General features: G+C 38.7%; 2 protein-coding genes across 6 annotated transcripts; one reads left to right on the forward strand and one right to left on the reverse strand.

Moving 5' to 3' along the window:
• Window positions 1–7,287: 7,287 nt before the first annotated feature.
• Window positions 7,288–9,426, forward strand: LOC120296229 (transcription factor bHLH114-like). Its single transcript, XM_039317949.1, has 9 exons — window positions 7,288–7,336; window positions 7,520–7,574; window positions 7,682–7,800; window positions 7,967–8,046; window positions 8,207–8,401; window positions 8,554–8,634; window positions 8,748–8,813; window positions 9,024–9,080; window positions 9,280–9,426. Exons 1-9 carry the CDS (start codon window positions 7,288–7,290, stop codon window positions 9,424–9,426), a joined length of 849 nt encoding a protein of 282 aa, XP_039173883.1.
• Window positions 9,427–13,373: 3,947 nt separating this feature from the next.
• On the reverse strand, window positions 13,374–23,682 carry LOC104454281. Of its 5 annotated transcripts, none has more exons than XM_039318265.1 (11): window positions 23,491–23,682; window positions 22,489–22,591; window positions 20,940–21,902; window positions 20,813–20,853; window positions 19,657–19,821; window positions 18,600–19,557; window positions 17,701–18,102; window positions 17,277–17,590; window positions 16,628–16,723; window positions 16,296–16,421; window positions 13,374–15,653 (listed from the first exon to the last, which is right to left on the reverse strand). In XM_039318265.1, the coding sequence occupies exons 1-11, from the start codon at window positions 23,638–23,640 to the stop codon at window positions 13,866–13,868; spliced, it is 5,106 nt and encodes a 1,701-aa protein (XP_039174199.1). In that variant the 5' UTR covers window positions 23,641–23,682; the 3' UTR covers window positions 13,374–13,865. The 5 variants fall into 5 exon arrangements, with proteins under 5 accessions (XP_039174199.1, XP_010067386.2, XP_039174201.1 ...); XM_010069084.3 differs by having other exon boundaries at window positions 16,296–16,436; XM_039318267.1 differs by lacking the exon at window positions 23,491–23,682 and adding an exon at window positions 22,762–23,015 and having other exon boundaries at window positions 16,296–16,436.
• Between the last annotated feature and the right edge of the window lie 580 nt (window positions 23,683–24,262).

Genomic DNA, 24,262 nt, shown 5'->3' on the forward strand with positions numbered 1-24,262 from the left:
CTATCCAGAGTGTGGGTACTTCGTCATGGGAAAGAAACTCTTTCGTCGTTCAAGAAAGAAGCAACGTGTGAAGAAGAACGGCCAGACCTAAACGTCTCCAACATTTACAAAAATTAAAGTGTTTCTCTGATTAAGTCGCATGAGGAATTTGCAGAAAGACGAGATTATCCCGAGAAACACAAAACGACTTTTTTTGTTTGATTGAACGTTGGACAGATAATCCGGCCCAGCCCGATACTTCTCAAGGAAGCCCATGTTGACGGGCCTCTTGAACGGTCTAAAGAATGCACAATCGAATCAAGGCCCATAAAGGAGTTTCGGATTAACCGAGAGGGCTCCGAATAGGAAAGCCGGAGATCGGTGTTCACCGGTCTTCGACTACTGTTTTGGGCGCATTAAGATGTGAATTTTTTCACGTAACGGGGATTGGCCGCATACTCAAAACCTCCCGATAATTGTCGTTATCAGTAAAAGTGAACATTGTAGAAATCCCAATTCATGCCAAGATTCGACATTTTCTGACATAAAATTGCATCACGGACCAACCGATGCTTAAGTTGGCAACTCCCAAAACAAAGAGGAGGCGCATCACTTTTTTACGAAGAAAATCATTATTTTTATGTGAATCTCTCTCATCATGGTTCTCTAATTCTAGGCATTCAAAATGGTCATCAATGAACAAATTGGCCTAACAAAATTTGAAGATGCACCAATACAAACTTGGCCTGCACATGACACGGAGATCAATATTCTAACATGAGAAGACGTCATCTAAGTCACTTACACATCTTTGAGTAGATAAACTGAAGCAAAGCAGATCATATTAAATTGTGATACAACCAATTTTATATCGAATTGTATAGATTGTTTTGAGGGAATCAGCAATAAAAAAAAAGTTAGATTTGATAGCAACAGGACCATTTGGTTTCATATATGCACATCTGTTACAATAAGAAATTCGCTGCATGGACTTTGAGCAGCTAAAAAATAAGAGGTCCAAGCTGTCGATGCAAAGTACAAGACCTAAGAGACAAGACTGTCCTTTGACTTACAACTTCAGTCAAACTTCCAGCCACATGGAAGGTATCATAATTTCAAGTTACACCCCTTTTCTTTGGTGCTATTATATTGACAAACAACCTCATTAATTGTCCTTGTCAAAGGCAGAAGCATATCATATCATTCCAATAATGCCCGAAATAAATTACTTACAATTTTTCCATGAGAGTTACGTTGGTATTAGCATTGAATCATACAAATATGTCGATATTGGGGTATTATCAAAACGATGCAAAACAAAAATAACATTCTAAGTAATTTTTTTAAAAAGTTAAAGTGATAATGACAACGCAGGGACTTTAATTGTTATCCTTTCACAATCGAGCACCTAAATTTTTTAAATGTGCAATCAAGCCCCTCAACTTTTCTAACTTGGCTCAACAAGAGGCCTTTGTTAAAATCATGGATGAGAAATGCCGACATGGCACTAACTCCATTAAATAGCCATTAAATGTCAACATTGGCATCTGATATGGCCTCTTTAGACGATGTTATATTACTAGAGACATATTGGATGGCTTAGCTCGTCCAGACCAGCTCTCTCTCCTTCCTCATTGCCCAACTCGTAAATAGAGAAGGTATAAACTTCCTTAAGTAAGAGAATTATGTTAGCAATTGTGCTTTAGCTTCTGCTGAGTAAACAAGTCATATTAGCAAGACGCATCACTTGGTAATTTATCTAATAGAGACCTCACATTCAGCCTGAAAAGTCGAGATAGTTGATTCAATAAAACAAATTAGATAGTTGATTGTAATACAGACTGAAACTAAGGTACTTGTGGTGTCATTACCCCAAAAATTAAAAAGAAATAAATAACCCCCATCTCAAAGAGCTTATCTTTAGGTACTAGAGAGAGGTCCGGCAGCTTGATGTAGATTCTTTACAACTTGGGTTTACTATAAAAGTTGATATAAGATATATGACCAGTGTTGATATATTTGTTACAAAAACAGCTGTGAAATGGAAACGTTCAACTTTCTAGAATGAGTACAATTACCAAAATAAAAAATTATATACGTGTTAGCACGTAAAATCCATTTACGTAATGTACTATTTATACCACTAGCATAACAAAAATAACTCATTATAGTTTGTTTTTTCTTAGACGAGGTAGGTACGCTAAACAGTCGTCCTACGTCTATGTGATCATAATAGCATAAAAAAAGAAGACGGCAAGCTGCCGATCAATTTAAAATTACTGCGATTATCATCTGACAAAGGCCTTAAGGGAATAATTCGTAAACACCATTAAAAATAATAAAACACCACATCCTCAGTTAATTTCGCGCCACGTGTAATAAAACCCTAGAATCTCCCAAACGCGATCACTCCACCCACCCAGAATCTAACAAAAATAACACGTAAATTGTCTCTTTCCGGGTAATTGGAAGGCTCTCTAGAACAAGGCAACTCAGGTAACATCAACAAAACAAAATCATCGATAAATTATTAATTAGCAAGTTGATTAATCTGTGGCCTTAGCATCGTTACACATGGTAGCAGTCGGTATTTTCTTCTATAAAGAATTTCAGAACATCTAGAGGACAAAGAGAAAAGCTTACATGCTGTCCCTTTTTGGTTAAAGCTTTTATGAGGTCGAGAAATCTATAGTCGAACTGCTGATCGAATTATTAACCCGTGAATCATCGGTCGATTTTATTATTATTAAACTCTAAGACGGTCGGAATCAGATGCTCGGGACCATGCAATTTTATGAATTATAAACAATTTAATACTTTCATGATTCTTTTTTGTTTTGTTTTTGTTTTTTGGTTGTGCACGGTTTTGAAAAGTTAATTTGTCGCAAGTTGTTTCGACGATCGAATGATATGACGTAACTAAAAACATGATGAATAAAAGACTTTCATGGCTGAGCTGAGGAAGGACAATATAGACTAGTTAACCCCTTTTCCATCATCCACATCTAATTTTAATTAAGTAGAAAAAAAAATCATCCATGTGAATTATAGATCAATTCCTATCTTCTTAATTTTTAGTCGATTCACAAAAACGATAGATTTAGTTCAACATAAATGTGCTAGCATGCTCTTCGTGGCGAGAGTTTAGATATTGGGTAATACTTCATTCTGATAAGATCCCAATAAATTCAAGGTGTGATGAGAAAGACACATAAAAAGGGGTAAATAATAAAGAATAGTTGGTGATTCAAAAATATCTAGAAGAAGTTTATACTTTCATAAAAGTTTCAGTAAGTTACTGAGAAATTAGGTGATCGGTAATTCTTTTAACCAACAAGTTTTTTAACGCTTGCAATTTTTTTTAGAAATCTAGCGGCAATCAAAAAATCGTTTTTTCATCCCTCACAAAACAATGGGATTGTCCCTTGAAAATATATGCTCAACCTACTCCAAAAACTTGATGTGTTTTGAACCGACTTTTACTTTTTTCCTCTATGTTTCTTCAATATACATGTACCCTTTTTTTAATTCGAGACACTCCCTCGGTTCAATTGGGAAGAAAAGGTTTTTTGTTGCTGGAAAATCTCTATGTTCTTAGTCAAGCCTAAACTGCAATCTCTCCGCGATACCACACCATAATTTGATGTGATAGTGCAAATAAAGGCCATGAGGCATGATATCTACACCTCCCTCAAGAAGCAAAAAGGAATTACAGCACTGTTGATCGGCTACTAGAGAAAAAATGACTGGAGACGAGCAAGAGCTACGGCGTGGTATCAAGAAATGGATCCTGATCCACGAACATTGAATTGAGCCAGGCATGGAATCACCATCATTATGCCGGGGGCTTTCGCGAAGTGAAAAGGGCCGGCATCATCATAATGGATAAACGTAGACATGTAAATTAACGTATGGGCAATATTGCGAATTTCTGTGGAAGCATTTGTTGCTTTCACTCGATTCCAAACGAACGATCCTCACGTATAACAATAACTCATAATATCTCGCGATTCCCCACCGAAAAAAGAAGTGTCGAATGCAACAAGGAATCACCAAACGTACGAGGATTGTGTCAAGACTCATCTTGATGTGACCAAGAGGCCGAGACAACGCGATGACAAGCAAGAAATGACCTAAGACGGCGACCTACTCCAAGGCAGAAAGAGAACAAAGACGTACGTTACCGAGAGAGAGAGAGAGAGAGAGAGTTTTAGGGGCCGTTGTCCATCGATTTCACTATCACAGCAGAGATTCGATCAAAGTCAACCCATGAACGGACGTAGGAACGATGCAGCCGTGTTCATCCCCATTTAAACATGTATTTCGTCCAGCACTTCCCGGCCGACCAGCGTCGAACAAACTCGGTCCGAGGTTAGGTTTAGGTTTTAGGTACGACTTTATGACTAATTTCGAGGGCTACGCTGCATTAAAAAGCAATATACACGTGGATATACACATCGATATATTCAGTTGCTTGTAGGAGTTATCCTGGTCTTTGAACTTTCGTGTGCTTTTGATTTGGACAAGAAACGGGGCAACAAGATTGAGAGCGAAAGAGAGGGTACAGGTTTAGGAAATGAATAGACCCTTAATTATGTCTTTACTAGTTGATTTCAGCCGTCTTTTGTGTGAAAATACAGAGTGAAAACGTTTATCGAATCAGGCATGCCAACTACAACCCTTTAAAAGTTCAAATTTAAAATCGACCGAACTAGGCATATGATGGAGAATTTAGAGAAGAAAAGTTTAAATACCGTTTGCTTTTTCATGGATCCGATTATGATTAGATTGTGTGAATTTTTGTTGTCATGTCCTCTAAATGACATTTTAATTCAATCTAAGTGGCTAGTTAAAACTCGAGACTATTTATACTTATCCATTATGTGGATTCTATTTTAATGACTAAATTAAAATCAATGCCATCTTTCTTTGATGTCCAAAGTTAGAGTAAATACACGAACAATAAAAAGATAAATATCTCATTCTGAAATATATGTATACCGGATTATATACAGTGTTCAAGAAGAAAAATATAATAGGCCATATCTAAAGTGGCCTTAACTTATTAATCTTATTCTTCCTTGAATTAATTATTTCTTTGTTCATTTCAATAGTTTGATGTACTAAATTTCAAAAATAATTTTAGACCTACCAATTAATTTAATATTCTAGTACCAGATGTCTTTATTTTTTGCCATTCTACTTTATTTTCATTTGAGTGGATTTCTTCATCCGAATAAATTTTCTCATCCCAAAAACTAAATTCACTATTCAAGAATGGATCAAAATGACAAATTCCCTTTGATTAATTTTTCATACAGTTTAGCTTTTAAATTGATATGCATTTCGTTTTCCCTTTCTAATAGTAAAATTAAATTAAATTCGAGATATTGTTTGATGCTTATAATTTGCCTAATTTGACCGTAACCTTTTCCCATTGCGTGAGTTTTGGAATAGTTACGTGATTCAACGAAAATCTGCATGGACAGTTCCTGTTAGTTTTGCACAATGTCTCCACTATGCTTGTTTGGAATATTAAGAGAAAAAAAAAAAAAAGTCTCTTTTGATGTGATGAATTGACTTGAAAAACTCCAAAAAAATTTAATGGAAAATCACTAAGCTATTTCTATCGATATAACCAAGGGTCTCCTCGAATTTTCATGATTATTTGTCACTATACATATAAGCGTGGATTAGTGCAATTTTTATTTTGCTAGAGTTTAGGATATGGTAGGAAAATGTTAAAAATTTATGGCGTCTCTTCCTTGTAACTCATGACTTAATCACTTTTTCATTCACATAAGGAAGAGACTTGAATATCTTTCTCTCCTTCTTATTCTCCTTCTTCTTCTTTTGTCATCGCGTTCATTAAGCATCATGCTTTATACACCATATCATACCATATGAAAAGGGCAAGTAAAAAGTCAAACTGCACAACACAACGTTCCCTATAATGGAAACAAGAAATTGGATTCCTACGAGTGCCCAAAATTAACCCTAATAATGGTCCAGATATTTTTTGATTATGACATGCAAGGCGGTCAAAATTATCTAGCACAATCGCATGTCGACGGATGCAAACGCTCTTTTAATGAGAGTTCGGATAAAAGATTGCGTTAATTACATCGTCATTTGTATAAATTATATAAACGACCATAAGCAAGCTTTCCTAATGCTTGCACCAAGCAATGTATATGTGCATGCTTAGAGAAAACTGGTGGACGGGTGTGCAGCCGATCGAATCCATTAAGTTCCCCGTAACTCAACTGATCTGATATACTTGTTTTAGGGTTTGACTATGATCAGCACGGCAATAAATAATGACCAATGGCAGTGACATGGTGAGGACTTATGCGTTCGTCATTTTCTGCTGCTTAATATTGAAAAGAAGTCAAATGGCGCGATGGCGACGTCAAACTGATATTATTTGCCAGAAGTAGAGAACTTAGACCCACCTCCTCGATGATGTGCAACGATGCTAATAATAATAATAAATGGCCGAACTGCATATAATGATAAATAATTTGATTAATGTTTGTTTTATGTGTCTGAGTCATCTGGAAGTTGCGGATTCCATTTATGCAATGAAAATCGAGCCCGGTTTCGTGAGCCTGCAAAAGCCATGGCGGGTGTCTCTATCTGAAAAACGGAAACAACCGTTTGCTCATCCTCCAAGCAAGACCTAAACTCTCTACAGTCGTAGCTTCTCTCTTCATCTTCCCTCCCAGTCTATATATACTCTCCTGTCCAACTTCCACAAGCAAAATCCCCATTTTACTTTATTCTTTTTGGCTTTTTATGAAATTTTTGTTGTTGGTTCTGATTCGAAACGAAGATCAGCTCACAATATAATCCCAACACAGAAGAAGAAGAAGAAGAAGAAGATATCTTTAAACAGTGAGGTTTGTCTTCTTTTTCAGACTATTCCTTCTGATCAACAATTTTATGCATTAGTTATAGTCCCATATTCTTGCTTTCATATTTGCTTAAGCCTTCTCTGCAATTCTTTCTTTTTTAGCGTCTGGAAATGAGAGAATTTAATGGTCTGTGAGAAATTTGGAAGCCTTTTGAGTTACCAACCTGCACATTATAATTCACTTTTTATCATTTTTAAAGAAATGCATGGTCTTTAATGACATTTTATTTTACCTTCTGAATGTGTTCTTCTTAAGTTAAGTTTTGCACTCAAAGAATTTGTTCAAATTTATTAAAGATGGTTATACTCACGAATCATTCAATATCTGGTGCGTTTTCTGTTCGTGCGTAGGCCATTCCAAGTTGCGTTGAAGAACGTATTTAGCCGTGACAATGAGCAACTCCTTTCTTCCATCTTTACAATCTGAACTTTTCACCATAGGTAAACAAGAATTCTTTGATTCATGTTACTGTAGTTGATCTATATGCATCACAAAGTTTGCTCCTTTATTTGATTGCAGCCGATGAAGGATCAAGACTTTGTCACCAGTTCAGTTGAATCTTTCTTTTCAATCAGTTTCTTCCTGATATAAATTGTTTGCTATACTTGTTTGTTGATCTTCAGGAAACGAGTTTCGGATGTCGAATCTGGAAGTTTCTTCCCTGCTGGACAACAAAATGTATGTCTTCTTTTTGTCGTTTACCTTAATAAAAAAAAAGAAAAAAAAAAGAGGAAGATTGATTATATACTTAAATTTTTTATCCTTGTGTACACTTTTGATGACAGGAACGTGCACAGCAATGGTGGATTCTATTTGCAGTCCAAAGCATTCAATGATGATTACTGGTTAAGAGATGAAGATAATGTGGCAATTCCTGCTCAGCCCCTTAATGATCTTCAAACAGGTTTGATTTTTTTTCTCTTTGGTGATAAATTTTTTTAATCTTTGCTCTAAAATTAAGGACAAGTCAAGTGATATAATATCGAGCTGTACACTCCTCAAAATTCATTTTTTCTCTCTCACTGTGCATCTAAGAAGAAATTAATGAATTTACCTTTTGAATTTGACAGGTTATGAGTACATCATATCAAGGTGTGATACAATCTATGAGCAGCCAAGAAAGAAGTTTTTGGTTCCACAAACTCCAAATGTATGCTATTTATCTCTTTGGTTATTTCGATTTAAGAAAGAATTAGTTGTCAGTTACAGCTCAGGATTTCAGAAGGTTAATGCAGTGTAAGTTGATTTTGGCACCGATTGTATGCTCGAGACAGAGCGGTTCAGTGTTTTGACTCGTGATTTGTCCCCAGGATTTGCAGGCCAATCACAATGAAAGGAAGCACCAATTAAACGGAAAAGAGTTCGTATCCGGAGAGGGCTTTAGTGTACCGCAGCTCGAAAGCATGCCTTTGAACGAGTGGAACAAGAACAAGAGGAAAAGAACCTTGTCTAATGAAGAACATCATGAAGTTCAAAATGGCTCGGTTAAGGCTCAGCGGTGCAGGGTATTTTCTTTTCCTATTAGAAAAAGCTCATCAAACATGAGAAAATAGTATAGCTACATCAACCAATTAGTATAGTTCACCAGAGAAATACCGATTGTTAACTTAACTAGTTGTTTCTCGGTCATCGAGTGATTTATCAGTTAAAATTGTAGATGCAAATTCCAGTGAGGAGAAGTCAAAAGATAGGTGACAAAATTACATCTCTACAAAAGCTGGTATCTCCATATGGCAAGGTCAGTTTGCATCTCATTGAGATAATTAGCAACTTCTTTAAGAAGCACAAAATCATTGAATATTAGCTCCTATATGTCAATTGCTTTCCTTCACGTTTTCAAAAACATTTCAGACTGACACTGCTTCAGTACTCCAAGAAGCTTCCCTATATATCAAGCTCCTTCAAGAACAAATTCAGGTAATGAATGATCTTCATCTACCTTGTCCAAGTCCAAAGACTCAAAAAATCGGAGAAAGGAAAGGAGACCGACCCTTTTCATCTTGTTTTGAACCCCATTTATCTAGTCCTGTTCCAGATTACAGATGTCGATAGACTTCAAGCGAAAGCTGAATTTACCTGAAAAAAATCACTGATAATACTTCCTCATTTCTGTCGTGTTGCCAACAGAATCTATTCCAGATGCTAAGCAGCTCATATAGTAGCGTCAGAGCACTCCAACCACAGGTACACAATCTAGCATTCACTAATTTTTCTGTAATATATTATAGAGCTTTAGTCTCATCTGCTAGTTTCACAAATATTTTGTATGTACAACAATTTTTCCAGTTTCAGCAAGGAAAGTTATCTAAAAGAACTTTGGAGCACCCGATAGATTTTCTTCTGAAATTCTCTCTAATCTGATTGTGTTGTACTTTTCTCGCAGCCGTGCATTGATGTAGAGGTGAACGGGGAAAGGGAAATTGATTTGCGAAGCAGAGGACTCTGTTTGGTTCCGGTATCATCGGTTCAGGAAAAGTCGAAAGAGATCCGTGCTGAAGCTCACAGTCGTATTTATCAAGGAAGTTGGTGAATTTGTTGTTACGAGACTTGTCATCTAAACTTTTAAGAGCTGATTAAGCGTCACCCGCAGGAGATGCAGTTCCAAGAGAAAAAAAAAAAAAATACAGGTTTTTGATCGGTCAAACAACCTTTATTTACTCTAGAGAGGATGAGAACTAGTTGAAGAGGGTCTAGGGTCTCTAGCTACCTTCTTAACTCATTGAGGCTTAGAGATACTTATGAGGGTAGATGGATGCATCTTTATTTGGTGATTGATTAAGCTTTCTTGTTTGCTCTCTCTCTCTGTCTCTCACATGCGCGCGCGCATACATATCAAAAGAAGAAACAACGAAACAATGAATGAATAACATCTGAATCTCGGATCAACACCCGAATACATCTTATGTCGAAATAGGGTCAGAAACAGCAGACGGCTTTTAGATTTAGCATTCTAAAATATCCGACATGAGATGAACCTACAGATAAAGCTATATCAATCTTCTTCATGGGGAACGCATCTCTTGTCACCAATCACGATTCAGAGTCTGTCCTTCCTATCTGCTCGCCATGAGTATTTCTCGCGTATTTCTCTTGGAGGGCAGGGCGTCTTCTGGTTCCGACTTCAGAACTAATAACCAGCGACTCTGAACGAGGCAACTTCCACTTCAAGCTCTCCATCAATGCAGGACCAGTATCTACTTCAGAAACGTTATGCAAGAGGTGAAGTCTCAAATGCTTGACATTGCACAGCAGGGCGAAGCATTTCGCCTTGGATTCCTTTAGGGTACAGACCGTGTGAGTATCATTGCAGGATTAACCAGTTCAAATTAGCATAACATATCTCAATTTGGTTTGAGCATCATTAAAAAGATTGGAAAGCTGATAGGTTTGAACAGAAGTATTATTAAGTGGGTCACAACAGCCAAAGTATCTCAAGAACTGGATTGGCTTCAGATAGCTCCACTCGGTCAGAGCGCTGAAATCCACCTCTAGTCTTGTGTCGACCAATCTTTTCGAGTCACGTGGACCAATGACCGGAATCTTGTGACTGTTGGTTTGGATCTAGGCCTTTCTCAGGGAGGCGAATCTAGTCGAGTTGAAGTGCTTAAGACTGTTGCAAGTTACTTGATTGCGCTCGACGGACTGAAAACTACTAAGCCCATAAAGTTTCTAGCAGGAGTCAAGAAACGAGTTCTACGTTCCTGACTTCGACTATGCACCAGTCCAATGTGATCTCCCACAGATTCCTGGCCTCTGTCAACTAGGTCTTGAGGACCACTCTCCCCATGATAAACCTCCAGCCACCGCTGATGTATAGCTGAAGGACATGAGGCTTGGCACTGAGATCGCGCAGTTAGTACGGTGAAGAACATCCGAAGCCTCGAAAGTCTCTAGCTTCTGTCTACAGATGCCGAAGTGCCAGAGCATCTGATCAACTTCACATGCTGGAGCGCAAGGCAACGCAACCTAAACTCCTTCAAGACGCCATCGCACGCATTGACTGTTTGCAGAACCATTTCTTCTAGGCAAGGCAGCCTCGCCTCGATGCGTCACATGTAGAGATGGCTCGCTTGCAGGGACAAGACGGTGTTGGACATCGAGTCCGGGCACAGGTGCGCGTGCCTCCTGTCAGGATAGATGACGATTCGGCCGAGCATTAGATCTTGGAGACCCTGCCATCTCTATCCACCTCGGCACGAAGGAAGCTAGTTTATGGTCCCTTGATATTGAAAGGCGACAAATCTTGACATGGGAGTGTGCGACCAACTCCTCATGAACGTTAGGTGATCAAACCCTGAGCCGCGCCATCGGATGCATTATTAATAACAAATTCGAAAAACACATGGGAAAAAGATCGTTCTCGGGGCAGACAACGTAATTGGTTTTCTCATAAGGAGTTGATATACTACTTTACACGAAGATCCAAAATTTATCAGAATGCTAGCAAGGACAGATATTAGAAATTAGCAGGACTCCATTCTCTACAGGAAAATTGTTACGTGAACTCAGTACAAAAATTTGCATGTTGGGTGCGTCATTGCAAAATAGTACGTAAATAAAACTCGAGATTTAGGTGTAGATAATTTGCCTTGATCGGACTGACTGTACTCGACTCATCTCGTAACTATAAACGTTCTCAATCTACACGATTGGTTTGCATTTTTTTTTTTTTAATGTTCATTTATACCTGATTTTCTTTGTATTTTTATGTATTCGTATTTTAAGACTGAGAACAACAATTATATGTGGACCATATGGGTAGGCCTTGTTTGTTGAGGAAAGTTCCCTTACTAGTTTTGATGATTAATAAAACTTTCTTTGACTCTGATGAAAAGTTTTTCCAAGTGGAATCTCTGATGAGCATCATTAGACGTTACTCATCATATTCAGAGAATTAGACTCTAAGTCTTGAATTAATTCATATATTTGATATTTGATTATCAGGATATTATTCTAGAAGACAATCCTTGTGCAATGGCCAGAAAATTGGTGGATTTATTTCTATAATTAAGAGGCTCGTTTAAGAATGAACGATTATTGAATCCAATATCCTATGATGGATTTTAGCGAATCTTGGATGTATCAATCTTCAAAAGGTGAAACATTTTTTTCAAGTGAAGCACTCTATTGAAGGAAACTCTATATATTGTATAGGTGGCGGAATTAACAAGAGACCTCAATCTCAGCAACCTTGAAACGATCAAATCTTCTAATAATATTCAAGACCAACGAGAAGGTTGGCTAAGGAAATGTCCAACGGTCAGCTTGGATTTAGAGGTTTATATAAGAAGGTCAAGAAGCCGAAAGGAAAAAAACGCAGAAAGTTGAAATTCCAAAGTCTATAATTCCTAATTTTTAAGTGTTCTTCGTTCATATAAATTTATTTCTAAGAGCTTTAGTCTATAATCTTTTAAAGGTTAAGAGTGTGTGAGGAATTGTTCACACAAGCTCGAGTATTCGTTATTCAGATTTTGTAACCTCTAACAAATTGATCTAGTGAAATCCAGTTAATCGGCTGTCAATGCAGAAGAGTGGATGTAAACTTGCTAAAGCTAAACCGCTATAAGTTTTTGTATGAAATTTTTTATCCTTTACTCTCTTTATTTTATCTGTCTTAAGGACTGTTTGCACACTGGTAAGATCAGTTGTTCGGCTAGTGATTGGTAATTGTTCTTTTGCAATAACATTTTAAATTCTTTTTATTCCGCATTATCGCCTATTCACCTCCTTCCAAGTGATTCATCTAGTCCTAACATTAATCGCACATGCTTTTTGATGGGCAAAGTCTAGATGCTTGACAGGCCCATGAATTTGGGCATGTGTGGGGTTGAACAAGGCCATACGAAGATTGGGTCCATTCCCACAGATCAGATCAGGACCAGGCCCAGTAGGTCCTGAACTTCTAATTGCTAATAATCCCCCATAAAGAAACCTAATCAAGGAGTTACTGTTAAGCTGCTGATTGGTTGATTACGAACCATCCGCGTCATGCACATATTTGATCATTCTCACAATCTCAGGAGCATGCCAGAGGCTCTTTCTAGTTTTCAATTGCAAGCAACGCCATTGATTAAAAAAAAAATAGTCCAAATCAAATGCTCGAAGCATGTAGGTAAGAATAACCGTACTTGTGGCATTCGATAGAGGCAAAACAGAACTTCGAATTGTGGCGGCACATACGGATCCGTTCGATCGACCACATTTGCATATCATGACTTCTGTCTCTTTTAACCGTCCTCGCCTCTTACTAAGATGATCTTACATGCAACCTCCAGCCTTCCAAATAATAGATCAAGACAATATCCTTAGCCATGGCCCGTAGATTAGTCTAAGAGTGACTTTATAACTAATGACACTGCTTGATAATAACATGGTTCATCTGTTTGAAGAGAATCCTTTCTGTAATCTATGATGCTTTCTGTCGCTGACACGATTGATCAAATATAAATGTGGGGGATACGATTGATCAAATATAAATGTGGAAAGACACTCAATTTGCATTTCCAGTAATTTCACAAGTGCAAAGATGCAAATCTCAATCGAAGAAATCATCGCATTGATTATTGTACTAGTGAGGGAGCCAAAAGGTCTAGAAACCATCTATAAGAACCAATGAGATACCTTTTCATTTTTCTTGCGTGAGTAAGCCTATGCACGGGGCCACAAAATAAAACCTAAACCCAAAGTCACAAACTTTCTATCCTAAGCTAACTAAATCGACTAAAACTTCAGATATGCAGTAACTGTGAGATATCGTAATGGCTACTTACATTTATCTAGTCCTGTGCATGTCCTCTATATTCAGTGCGCTTCCTATGTCCCTATGTTAGCATTCACCATGCAGCGGTGTGATATGTCTTGAAGCTTGTTCCAAGGGTCGCCAATCCAGCAGTTGACGCGAATTGGAGCATGGCCTTCGACAGGAACCAAAGTTGCTAAAATTCAGCAACATCCTAATTCACCAACCTGTTACCTTATAATGGTTGAGAGAAACTCCGAATCAGCTTCAATGCCCTTTTCTTCAGCTGCTCTAAGGACAGAGCTTGCATCCTTTTCACTCTTCATTGAAATAAGGAAGGAGTTCCACAGTTTAACAGAGAATGGATATACGGATAAGGCTCTCTTATAGAACCCATCTAAGATGGCATTGACACCTGCAATATCTTCCAAAATACCAGCTGCTTCTGCCCATGCATACTCTGGTGCTACTGGAACGGCATGAGAAATTGTGCTTACCAAGACAGAACTTGCCCAGAACAAGAGACTGGCAGAGGTGACAGCTGAGGACTTATAGTCCCTTTTAATTAGCTTACAGACCGAAATACCCAGCGGATAATTTGACGGTGAAATTTCCAGCATGGCTTCGACAAAGTCCACTAGATGATTGGGCTTATCAAACACTTGAGGCAAAAGAGAGGGGCCACACCATGCCTCAAGGACTACGTTCACAAGTGAAAAATTAGAGGAAACAGGACACAAGATATTCTTAATCAGCTGCTGAACCCTGGTTCTTTTGATATCTCCTATGAACTTTCTAGGCAATGTCTCACTGATGGGAAAAGCTCGAGGATCATTTATGTAAACCCTCATATAGTCAAGTATCCCACTAATTTGAGCACCCTCCTTTGCAAATGCCTCATCCATTAGCAGAAACTTGGCATGCTCTCTTACACAAAGCTTGTAGTTCTCAGGAGTTGCAACATGTAGAGCCTTGTCAATTGCTATACGAGCCTCTGCAAGTTGCTTCTGCAACAACTTGTGCAAAGAAAGATTAAGTAATCCAAAAATCTCATCCAGCTGACCATAACTAGATGCTGCAGCCTGCCTATCTGCTTGAGAAGCAATCCTCGGAAAGGAACATGAATTATCTTGATCCATCCCGGCCACACCTTCATCATGGGGATATCTGACTTGCCAAGCAGAGAGAAACCAACGATCCATGATGTCTTTAGCATGGTCCTGTCTTCCATTCTGCAAAGCATATTCAGCAAATTGATTCCAGATGCAATGCAAGCCCGGAGCTTCTCTTGGCCACTTACTAAGTGCATTCTCAAAACCTGATAAACTCAAATCCTCAAAATCACACTCCCCTGCCCGTGCAGAAAGGAGTACTAGTTCTAAGCTGGATGGATACATTTTCTCAAATCTCTGCAAGAAATACTCATTGCAGTTTGAGCCTTCGAGTACCAATGTACATCTAAAATGGTTCACAGCGAAATGCTGAGTTAATCTGATATTGGCGTCATCTGCAAGTGATGCCTCGGTGATGTCACAACGTATTAAGAAATCCAAAAGGTCAAAAGCTCTCTGCCGGTCATCCTCTCTCAGATGAACAGAGGGCCAATCAATTAAGAGGAGCTCTTTCTCACATTCAAACTGCTGTACTATAGCATCAGGAAGTTTCCTGTAAATAACTAAGTACACACAACAAATCCAGAAGATGCATTTGTCAGCAATTGTTAAGTGTGAGATGATATTAGAAAGCAACAAAGTAAACCGTTCATCAGAGTTTTCTGCACTCGGCAGGGTTTCGCAGATCATCTCTATGGCCTTGTCCACCCTTCCACACAAGCACAAGCAGTTCACCATCTGCAGGAATAAATCCAAGGTGCACATACTGGCATGACCATTAGAAGCAGATGAATGGTGACAAAGTGCCAGTAAAGCATCCTCATATGCACGAAGTCGATCCTCAAGCTTGCTACGACTATTGATGTACATCAGCCAGAGTTCGTAAGATCCTTGGTTATGCTTGACCTGAAAGAAAACAGATTTGTATGTCTCTAAGGAAATATCATCACATTTGTTTCTGATATTGAGGAGGATTAGTAAAGTGGCATAAAAGCACAAGAATGAAACAGTGCGTGATAAAAAGTTGGGGGAGAAAAATGGGAAGAAGATAGACAATCTGTCATTTATAATAACTATTTAAGCACATAAGTCTGAAAATGCGTACTTCCACTCTCTAATCCTTCAACCAGAGGAAAGAGAACAGTCCTCACACAATAACATTAGCATGACAGATGAAGTTCCTATAATAGTACTCCAAGTCTCATAAGTAGGAGTGATCCCTGGTAAGGGTATGTACATAAGTTCCAAACAAGAGACTTGTAATGACTCAAAGGCAGACAGGTGAGAACTTAAGATCCATAGTAATTTCAAACTTTAGATTACGGAAATATATTCTGATGCATGCAAGGTTCAGTGTAAACAATCTCAAGAAAAAAGGAAAATCTCAGAATGTTCCAGCGTGTTGCCTGTACCAACTTATTGTCAGGAGCAAGTAGTTCATAGTATGCACGGACATGTCCACAGATCATTCTTGATACCTAAAGAGGCCTTATTCAGATTAGATAATGCTGTCTCATCTTAAACTAATCAGGAATCTGCCGAACATACCGCAATGTAATACATGTCATCCTTTCCGACTGTCTTCATCTCGCTATAATAAATGACAAGGTACACGCTCCAAAGAACCACAGAAGCTGGATCAGCCTCAAGTTCACGTGACAACAGAGTGAGAGCCTGGGAAATGCCAACCTTTAAAGACGAGAAGATAAATTATTTCAGCCTTAATAACAATTCCTATTAAGAATGTATAGAATCTGGCACAATCTAGCTCCTCTTTCGAACTTATTTTTTTAGCTGTCCGGAAGATAAGGGGTGAAAAATAGGGATGCAAGCAGGAAGAAGAATGTTGCTGATACTCCGCACTGAAGAAGCAGAAGTACCTTTTTCTTTCTCTCTAGTTTATTACCATCCAGATTCAAAAGAAGAAGAGCCAATTCCAGGGGTTGACCATCAATTGAGGCTTGGTTTAATAGTTTCTAAAAATATATCATAAAGGGAGGAAAGAAAACAAAAATGAGTAATCGCAAGCTAAGATAATCATAAACAAACAAGAAACTTAATATTCCGTGAAGGTGGTTCCATCATATATATACACAAGGTCAAATTATATTGAAACAGACAAAAATTTAACAAGTGAATGATCAATGGGAAAGAAAGAACTAAATTAAACAAAATTTAAGCACTGATAGCTTAGAATTCAATAAAAATAAAAAAAACCAAGTGTACTGAAATATAATATCCAACCGTCCAACCTCACTCCTTTAAAAAATGTTACCCTACAAACAAGCAAAACTTATGATTGCTACGACAAAATTGCATACAGTAAGGTAACTCCATGAATCTTGAAAAAGAATGAGCTTCATTGCACTTACTAGTTGATCAATCAAAATAATTAACCACCCAATAACACCTCCGCCGTCAGTGTTTGACAACTAAGTTATTAAAAACCACAAAACAGGAAAAGTCATAACAGGGCAAGCATCAGGCATAATTGTAAGTCAATCAAATAAAAGAAAATGTAAGACAAACCAAGCCGTCATTTCTATTCCGGAAGAATGAGGATTGTCTGCTCTGACATCCACTGATTTCAATACGCCCATCACTATTTTGCAGAACTGAATCATCCATTTGTTGTAATTGTTTAGGGAGACTCGGTATAGCTAAGGAGATACTAAAACATTTTCGCCAGCATTGACCAATATTCTGGGTAACAACTGCTTCATATGAACGTGAATCAGCCTTCAGAATATCTAATCCAACTACATAAGTTGGAGAACAACACTTTGAACAACTTGTCGGAACAGCCCATCTTTTTGCACTTGATGTTGATTCAATGTGGCGATCTGCAATTTTCAAGAAATTTTAGAATATCTGCAACTTTTGCATCAGCAAAGTAAAGCAAGCTTTTGATAAAAAAATTTCAAAAACATCATGAAGAGTACCATGCCATTACCGTTAGTATCTCTACACAGGTTCTGATGCATTTTTTCATCTGAACAGTCCTTAATATGTTGCCATGGACATTCGTCATTGTTGCACTTTCCTCGAAGCTCATACATGCAAAGTGGCCAAAGTGGATCCACGGCAACATTGCAGGAATAGCAGGCAGTGTCTTTTGAAAGTAGATCCCCACCAGTCTCATCAGATGAGCTAGTTAATGAATAATTTGAAACTCCCTCATCATTACGCACATCATACATGTGCCTTTTCTGCTGAGATCTACTTAATTTGAATGAAGATACGTCTTTGACATGATAAAATGCACTCCTTATGATAGAAGCTGAATTGTCCAGAGACAATCTGCTTTCACCTTCTTGGACAACCTCATGCGGGTGTCCCTCTAGCTTGTTAGCGCCTGCATTATGGAACAACATATCAAATGATAAAGCAACAGAATTTTCAATCATTACTACACATCCATGTGTGAATATATACTTATAAACAAGTCAATTAGAAAAGGGTAAAGCTCATTAACCCATAAATTTCTGCTGTCTCCTTGTCTACAAAGGAAGTAGAGCATAGATCAATAAAAACAACCAAAACTATGCCAAGAAAAAGATTGGATCATAGACTCCATAGTATTTTTATTTCTACATATCACTACGATACAGTATCTAGATGCCTCAACCAAATTCTAGCATTGAGAGTCAGTCCTGGACAAAGAGACAAAATTATCTCAACTTCCCCGCTCTTTCTATTATCAAATTCTATATAAACAGTGGTAGGACAATCATGAAGTATGGCCCAAATAAAAATTATGAAGCAAGCACATGAACCATTCTACATAAGCACTCAAATATTCTACTAGAAAAATGAAATAAAGCTAAAACATTTTTCGCCAAGAACACTGACCCTGAAGATCTGCATGCCTAACTCTCTCTGCATCATAGAACAGTGCACTCCAGTTACTTGCATGGGTTTTCTCACTTCCAGCATCGCTTTCAGATCCTTGTTCAATGGCACTCTCCACGCCACACAAATCTTTTCGATGCTGTGAACTTTTGGTCCCCAACCGTGCAACTAGTTCTGATCTTAAAGTTGCTTCACGGAGTAGAAAATCACGAGAGCTATCATCAGAGATCTTTGTACTAACATCATTAGTCATGCTCTCATGCCTTTCCCCAGCTTTTTGAGCCTCTCTCTGGGATCCTTGTTTGGATTGAACAAAATCATGGCCAAATGGAAGACCCACATCTTCTTCGTCGGTTAACCTATTTTGACCAATTAAGGGAGAAGATTCCTCATTAGCAACTCTCCTGCCCTTGTGAGACATTGGCTCTGATGTGCTAGCATCTGGCTCACTGCATTGCTCTGAGCCATTCACAAGAAGATGAGAGGAATCACCGGGAACACCATCCAGGCATCCAATATTGGATGCGTATCCTGGTTGATTAGATTGATCACATTCTTCCGGCATAATATGGTCAGATGAGGGCACTGAATTCACATTCAGAATCAGATCATCTGAGGATTTCACCTGAACTCCCAAATGCTTGTTATGGAAGGAGGACCAAAATACGCTTGGATCATCTATAATAAAAGATTGCAATCGTGATGAATACAATTCTCTTTGATGATACAGGTGAGCACACTTGGCATTAGCCTCAATCAAAGTCCTTTGAGCTTTACGATAAGCTTTAAGAGCATTTCTTTCTTCAATCTCGCATCTCCGCCTCTGTTCTTGAGCTTCCTCAAGTTTCTTGTCTAAAGACTCCTCTATCTCAATGAGGGACTGCATTTCCTTGATGCCAGGTTTTGGCCCATTTGCATCATCCAAATTACTCAACACGCTCATCTTCTTCACAGTTCCCTAAAGCAATATTAAGAAAATCAAAGAATAATGGAAAGGAAAAATCAGTCATATTTAGCTGCATAGATGCCTCAACTGGTGATCTAGAATCACATCTACCTCTACTGAGTTTTTTAAGGATGCTTCAACTGCATGATCCCCAGTCAAAACTTCCTCATCTTTGCTGCTTCTCAATAATTCAGGTTCCCTTCTAATTTCATTTGGGTCAGAACCCATTATATTTCTTCCATTACTTATCATTAGATGGTTTGTCTCCATTCCAGTCTGCAGAGCCAATTTTAAAAACTTTAGAGAAAAGGTGATACTGGTTCCTTATATAGGGTAAAATAGTATAAAAAGTCAAATATCGAAGATTGCGCCAAAAATTCAGGAAATATATATAACTAAGCAGCAAACCGTGAAATTATATCGAGAATAATAACATTTTTTATTAAAGTGCGAAGCCTCCTTAAAACATAGAAAAATTTCTACTTTTCGTCCTTGTACTTTCAATATTTTTCTAATCAGGTCTCTTTAATTTCAAGTCCTGCTTAATGTAATCTATTCCCTCCAATACAATATCCAATGAAGTCCAGCTAACATGGCTGTCAAAAGACATCGGATTGTAACATGGATTAGATATTGCCTACATAAATACACACCATGAATAGTGAATTGATGAAGGCATAAAAAACAAATTAAAAGAATTAATCCATTCGCTATGGCCCACAGTAGGTGTCCACGTAGGCAATATTTGGTTCAACTTATACTCCAGCTTCCTTTGACGGCCGCGTCAATTGGATTTGGTTAAATTTGTGCCCAAGGGACTTGATTAGACATGTGTAAGTCAAGGACTTGTTTAAAATTGAAAGCAACGGACTTGAATAGAAAAGTAGAGAAAGCACAAAGACGAAAAGTACAATTTTTCTTACAATATGATATTCTGAGAGAAGAGTATCAATGATGCATTGCAAACAGATTGATGGAAGATTCTCATAAGCAAGAGTTCTTTAAAAGGAATTTAAAAACGGCATGTCCCCATGACTGAAAGAAAACATAGAGACATTCAAATTAAACTTGCAATCGGCATTATGAGGGGGCAAAGATGAAAAGGGCAGAGTGGTAATGTGATATTTCAAGGACCTTCTAGGTTTTGACTGGCTCTGAGTTCTGAACTTAAGCAGAATCATAAACTTACACCCATATTCTTTGTAAATGTGTTCTGGGTCATCCTAGTTAGCAGCGGATTTTGTTTTGAAAGAGAAAATTTGCTCACCATTCTGCTTGTCCTCTCAGGATGGTCGGCAACAGTAATACCTGGATGACAACCAACGTAAATCAAGGGTTAGTAGATCTCGTATAAGGATCTCGAACATTTTATAAATAAACAACCTTTACCACACCATGTAGGTTAGCTGAGGCCATTGCCACCCTTTCACTATCTTGTATTTCATATCTAGTGACATTTGGTTCAGTCACACTTGTGGAATGTGCTTTTGGAGCATGGTCAATCTTGTCCATCTTGCTGGTTTCCAACAACAGATCCTTTGGAGGTGGGCACAATTTAGCAGCGCCTGTCGCTTGATCGACACATTGCTGTGAATAAGAAGATAGACCAATCTTCAACCTTTTATGAGAGGGCTCTTTTGTGTCTAATTGTGGGAAGTCTACAGAACGTGGGAGGTCTGCAGAGGTCGTGATGCTTATACCACCCAAATTCCTGTTTAGGTTAAGACTATAACTGTTTTTAGAAGAACCTAAAACTGGATGCTTGTTTTGTTGAGCTAACTTAAGCTTCAGCTCAGTTTCACGTTGAGCAATCTGCTGCCGCAAATCCTGAAGTTCAAGTTTTCTTGAGCCTACAACATGATCAGATCCATGCTCCTGGCATTCCAATTTTTGGTTGAGCATACTCAAACTTCTTCCTGCACTTCCTTGCCCAATTGAAGGTGCAGAACCAATCCTGTTGTTTGCTCCCTGGACCTTTGTCTTTGGATGTATAAATGTACGACTCGCAGGCAATCTTTTGGACATCATTGGTTTTATGTCTTGCGTAGGATATCCCAACTTCTTCGATGTTTTCCGTGCCAAAATAGGTGGCTTCTGATTTCCGTTCATACTAACTGTTTTAGCTTTATCTTCAGACCTCCTATCCTGTCTGCCCTCATCGGAATCACTGCTGCTCTCATCATCAAAGAACCTTATAACAAGATTGCTGTTGGGCCCTGAGGAACCACCAGTTCCAGATCTACCAGACTTATGTCCAACTTGATTCATTCCAAGACTCTTCGCATGTTTGGTTTGTATAGATGGTCTGGTTGGAAACTCAATTGAAATTGCAGGAGGATCAGCAGCATCAACCTTCGCTGGTACATAATTAATGGTAAATAGAAAAATGTCATGAAAGGAAAAAAAGATCAAGTAACGGTTCAGACAAAACACCAGAGTCAGAAGAGCAGAAGTGTTAAGCATCTCCAGGAAATGTGCAAGTACACATTATTTTCAAAGACATTGATACCAGACAGCAACCCTGAGCACTCTACTCTAGATAAAACAAGGAGTACAAAGAAAATAAGAAGCCTTCTTGGTTTTAATGCAATGTAAGTCTATTTAAGCAGACACATTCGATTATGCTGCTGATTCAAAGGACCTGTAAGTTTATAGATAGGATGAGTAGAGGTTTTAAGTTGCTGTACCAGGTCCAATGCATTTATCAGCCAATAACAATAGAATTTCCCCAAAAAAAAAAAAATAATAATAATAATAATAATAATAAAATAACGCTAAATCACTTGGTGGAAATTCCAAAAATCATAGTACACACTATGATTCCTTCCCTGATAAATATCCATGTCAAAAATGGAGCCAAAAATATCCCGTACACCATACTTCGACCAGCAAATAAGTCATTGTACAACAACACATCCCTCTATCACATATAACAACATTTACCATGGTTGCCTCGAGAAATTTCACTTCCAGAGAGAGCCTGATGGCTCCTAGCAGAAAGAAGAGCTCCAGTATCCAACTGCGCAGCAGTAGAATCAGCAGGTTCCTGAGCAACATGTGTAATGGATCTCAAAAGCTGATAAAAGAAGAAGCCGCACATCTTCACAATAAGGCAAACTAAGAACAAAAGCAAGATCTCAGTCATCAATCAGCTTTTTAATCCAAAAGAGACATCAATTAGCTTTTCTCTTTAAAAGGAAAAGGAGGCTCTCATACATCGGCCAGTGACCTTAGAGATCATTCATAGGCTTGAGACCAAGTGGATCATGTGACGGTCAATTTCGGGAAAGTGCCATAGTTCATGCACCGAAGTTTGACGCTCTTCCTTTTCCCTGGAAATCATCCTAATTCAAGTAAGTTCCCCAGGGTCGATTGCTTAGCCATTGTGCTACGTAGCTTTACACAAGGGAGACTTCTAGAAAGACTCATGTAACTCTTCCCGCACTCACGAAGCCAAGACGACGAGTGAGAGCTCTCCCATTTCGATTTGACTACATCCTTAGACTATGCTATCCACTGAAAACCCAGTAATGTTTTCACGTTCAATTCCCTATTACTGAATTTCCTTTCAAGGAATTTCGCTTCACGATATGCGTATCTTCGTAATGGCTAGTCACAGACCACAAACCCCAAAGCAGAGAGGCCTACTACGTAAGAGCACTACAGGCCACGAATTACTCAATCAATTCAACAGTCGGAGGTCGTTTTCATCGAAGAGCTACCTATATACCAACCGACAATCGCAAGCACACTCCGGATCAGCAGTAACCCCGACTCGCGATCCTCTCAACACCACAAAGCACTAAACCGCGTCCACTGCAGAGCCTCTAACCGCGTGACGACAGACCGAATCGAAGCGCACGAACGAATGCGAAATGCAAGCGGAGGACACGAAGACCGGATGAGGTTCGAAGAGGAGGGAGGAAGGAAGGAGAAGATGAATACGTCGTCGTTGTCGGATGAGGAGACCTCGCCTTCTTCTCGGGCCTTGGGAGGTTTGGGTTTGAGTTGGGAGGTCGGAGCAATCGGAGGAGCTGATTGCGCCGTCGCCGTCGCCGTTGGCGCCGACGACGATTTGGAGGTCGGTTCCTCCATTCTCTCTCTCTCTCTCTCTCTCTCGCTCGCTCGCTGGCTGGCTGCTGCGAAAAGGAAATGAATGACGAGAGGAATTGCGCAATCGTGGACTAGGCAGAAGGCGGAGACGATCCCGAGTCCAATTTCCAAAAATGACCTCAGCTCGGCGCCTGTTTTACGGTGCGCGTGAGTGAAGCGGATATTTATCCATTTGTTACCATGTCCTTTCCATATATGAAGCGTGATTAATTAATTAATTGAACGGAACGGGCGTAGTTATTATATATATTTAATTGAAGTTTTACTTGAAGGGTTGTCTGTTTTAAACATTATATAAACTTCAAATTTTCCATGTTAGTATTTGTATGTTTTAAAAGTTTTAAAGTGTCTAATAATAAAAGAGGCGAAATACGGATGCGGGAAGATTTTTAGAATTAATACAAAGAGTATCCGTCCAGACACGGTAATAACCACCAGAAGACGAGGGCAATAGCGGAACAATAATTTTTTTGACCTTTTTTTACCATACATATCTCGATTTTCTGGTTAAAATTAATACGCACGAAATAATAAAAAGGCGGAGAAGCCCAACCAACCGCGGGAGGGGCGGAACGCATGATGGCACACGTGTCGCGCTGTCAGT

The sequence above is a fragment of the Eucalyptus grandis genome, chromosome 7 (genome assembly GCF_016545825.1).
Source record: "Eucalyptus grandis isolate ANBG69807.140 chromosome 7, ASM1654582v1, whole genome shotgun sequence".
Lineage (NCBI taxonomy): Eukaryota > Viridiplantae > Streptophyta > Magnoliopsida > Myrtales > Myrtaceae > Eucalyptus > Eucalyptus grandis.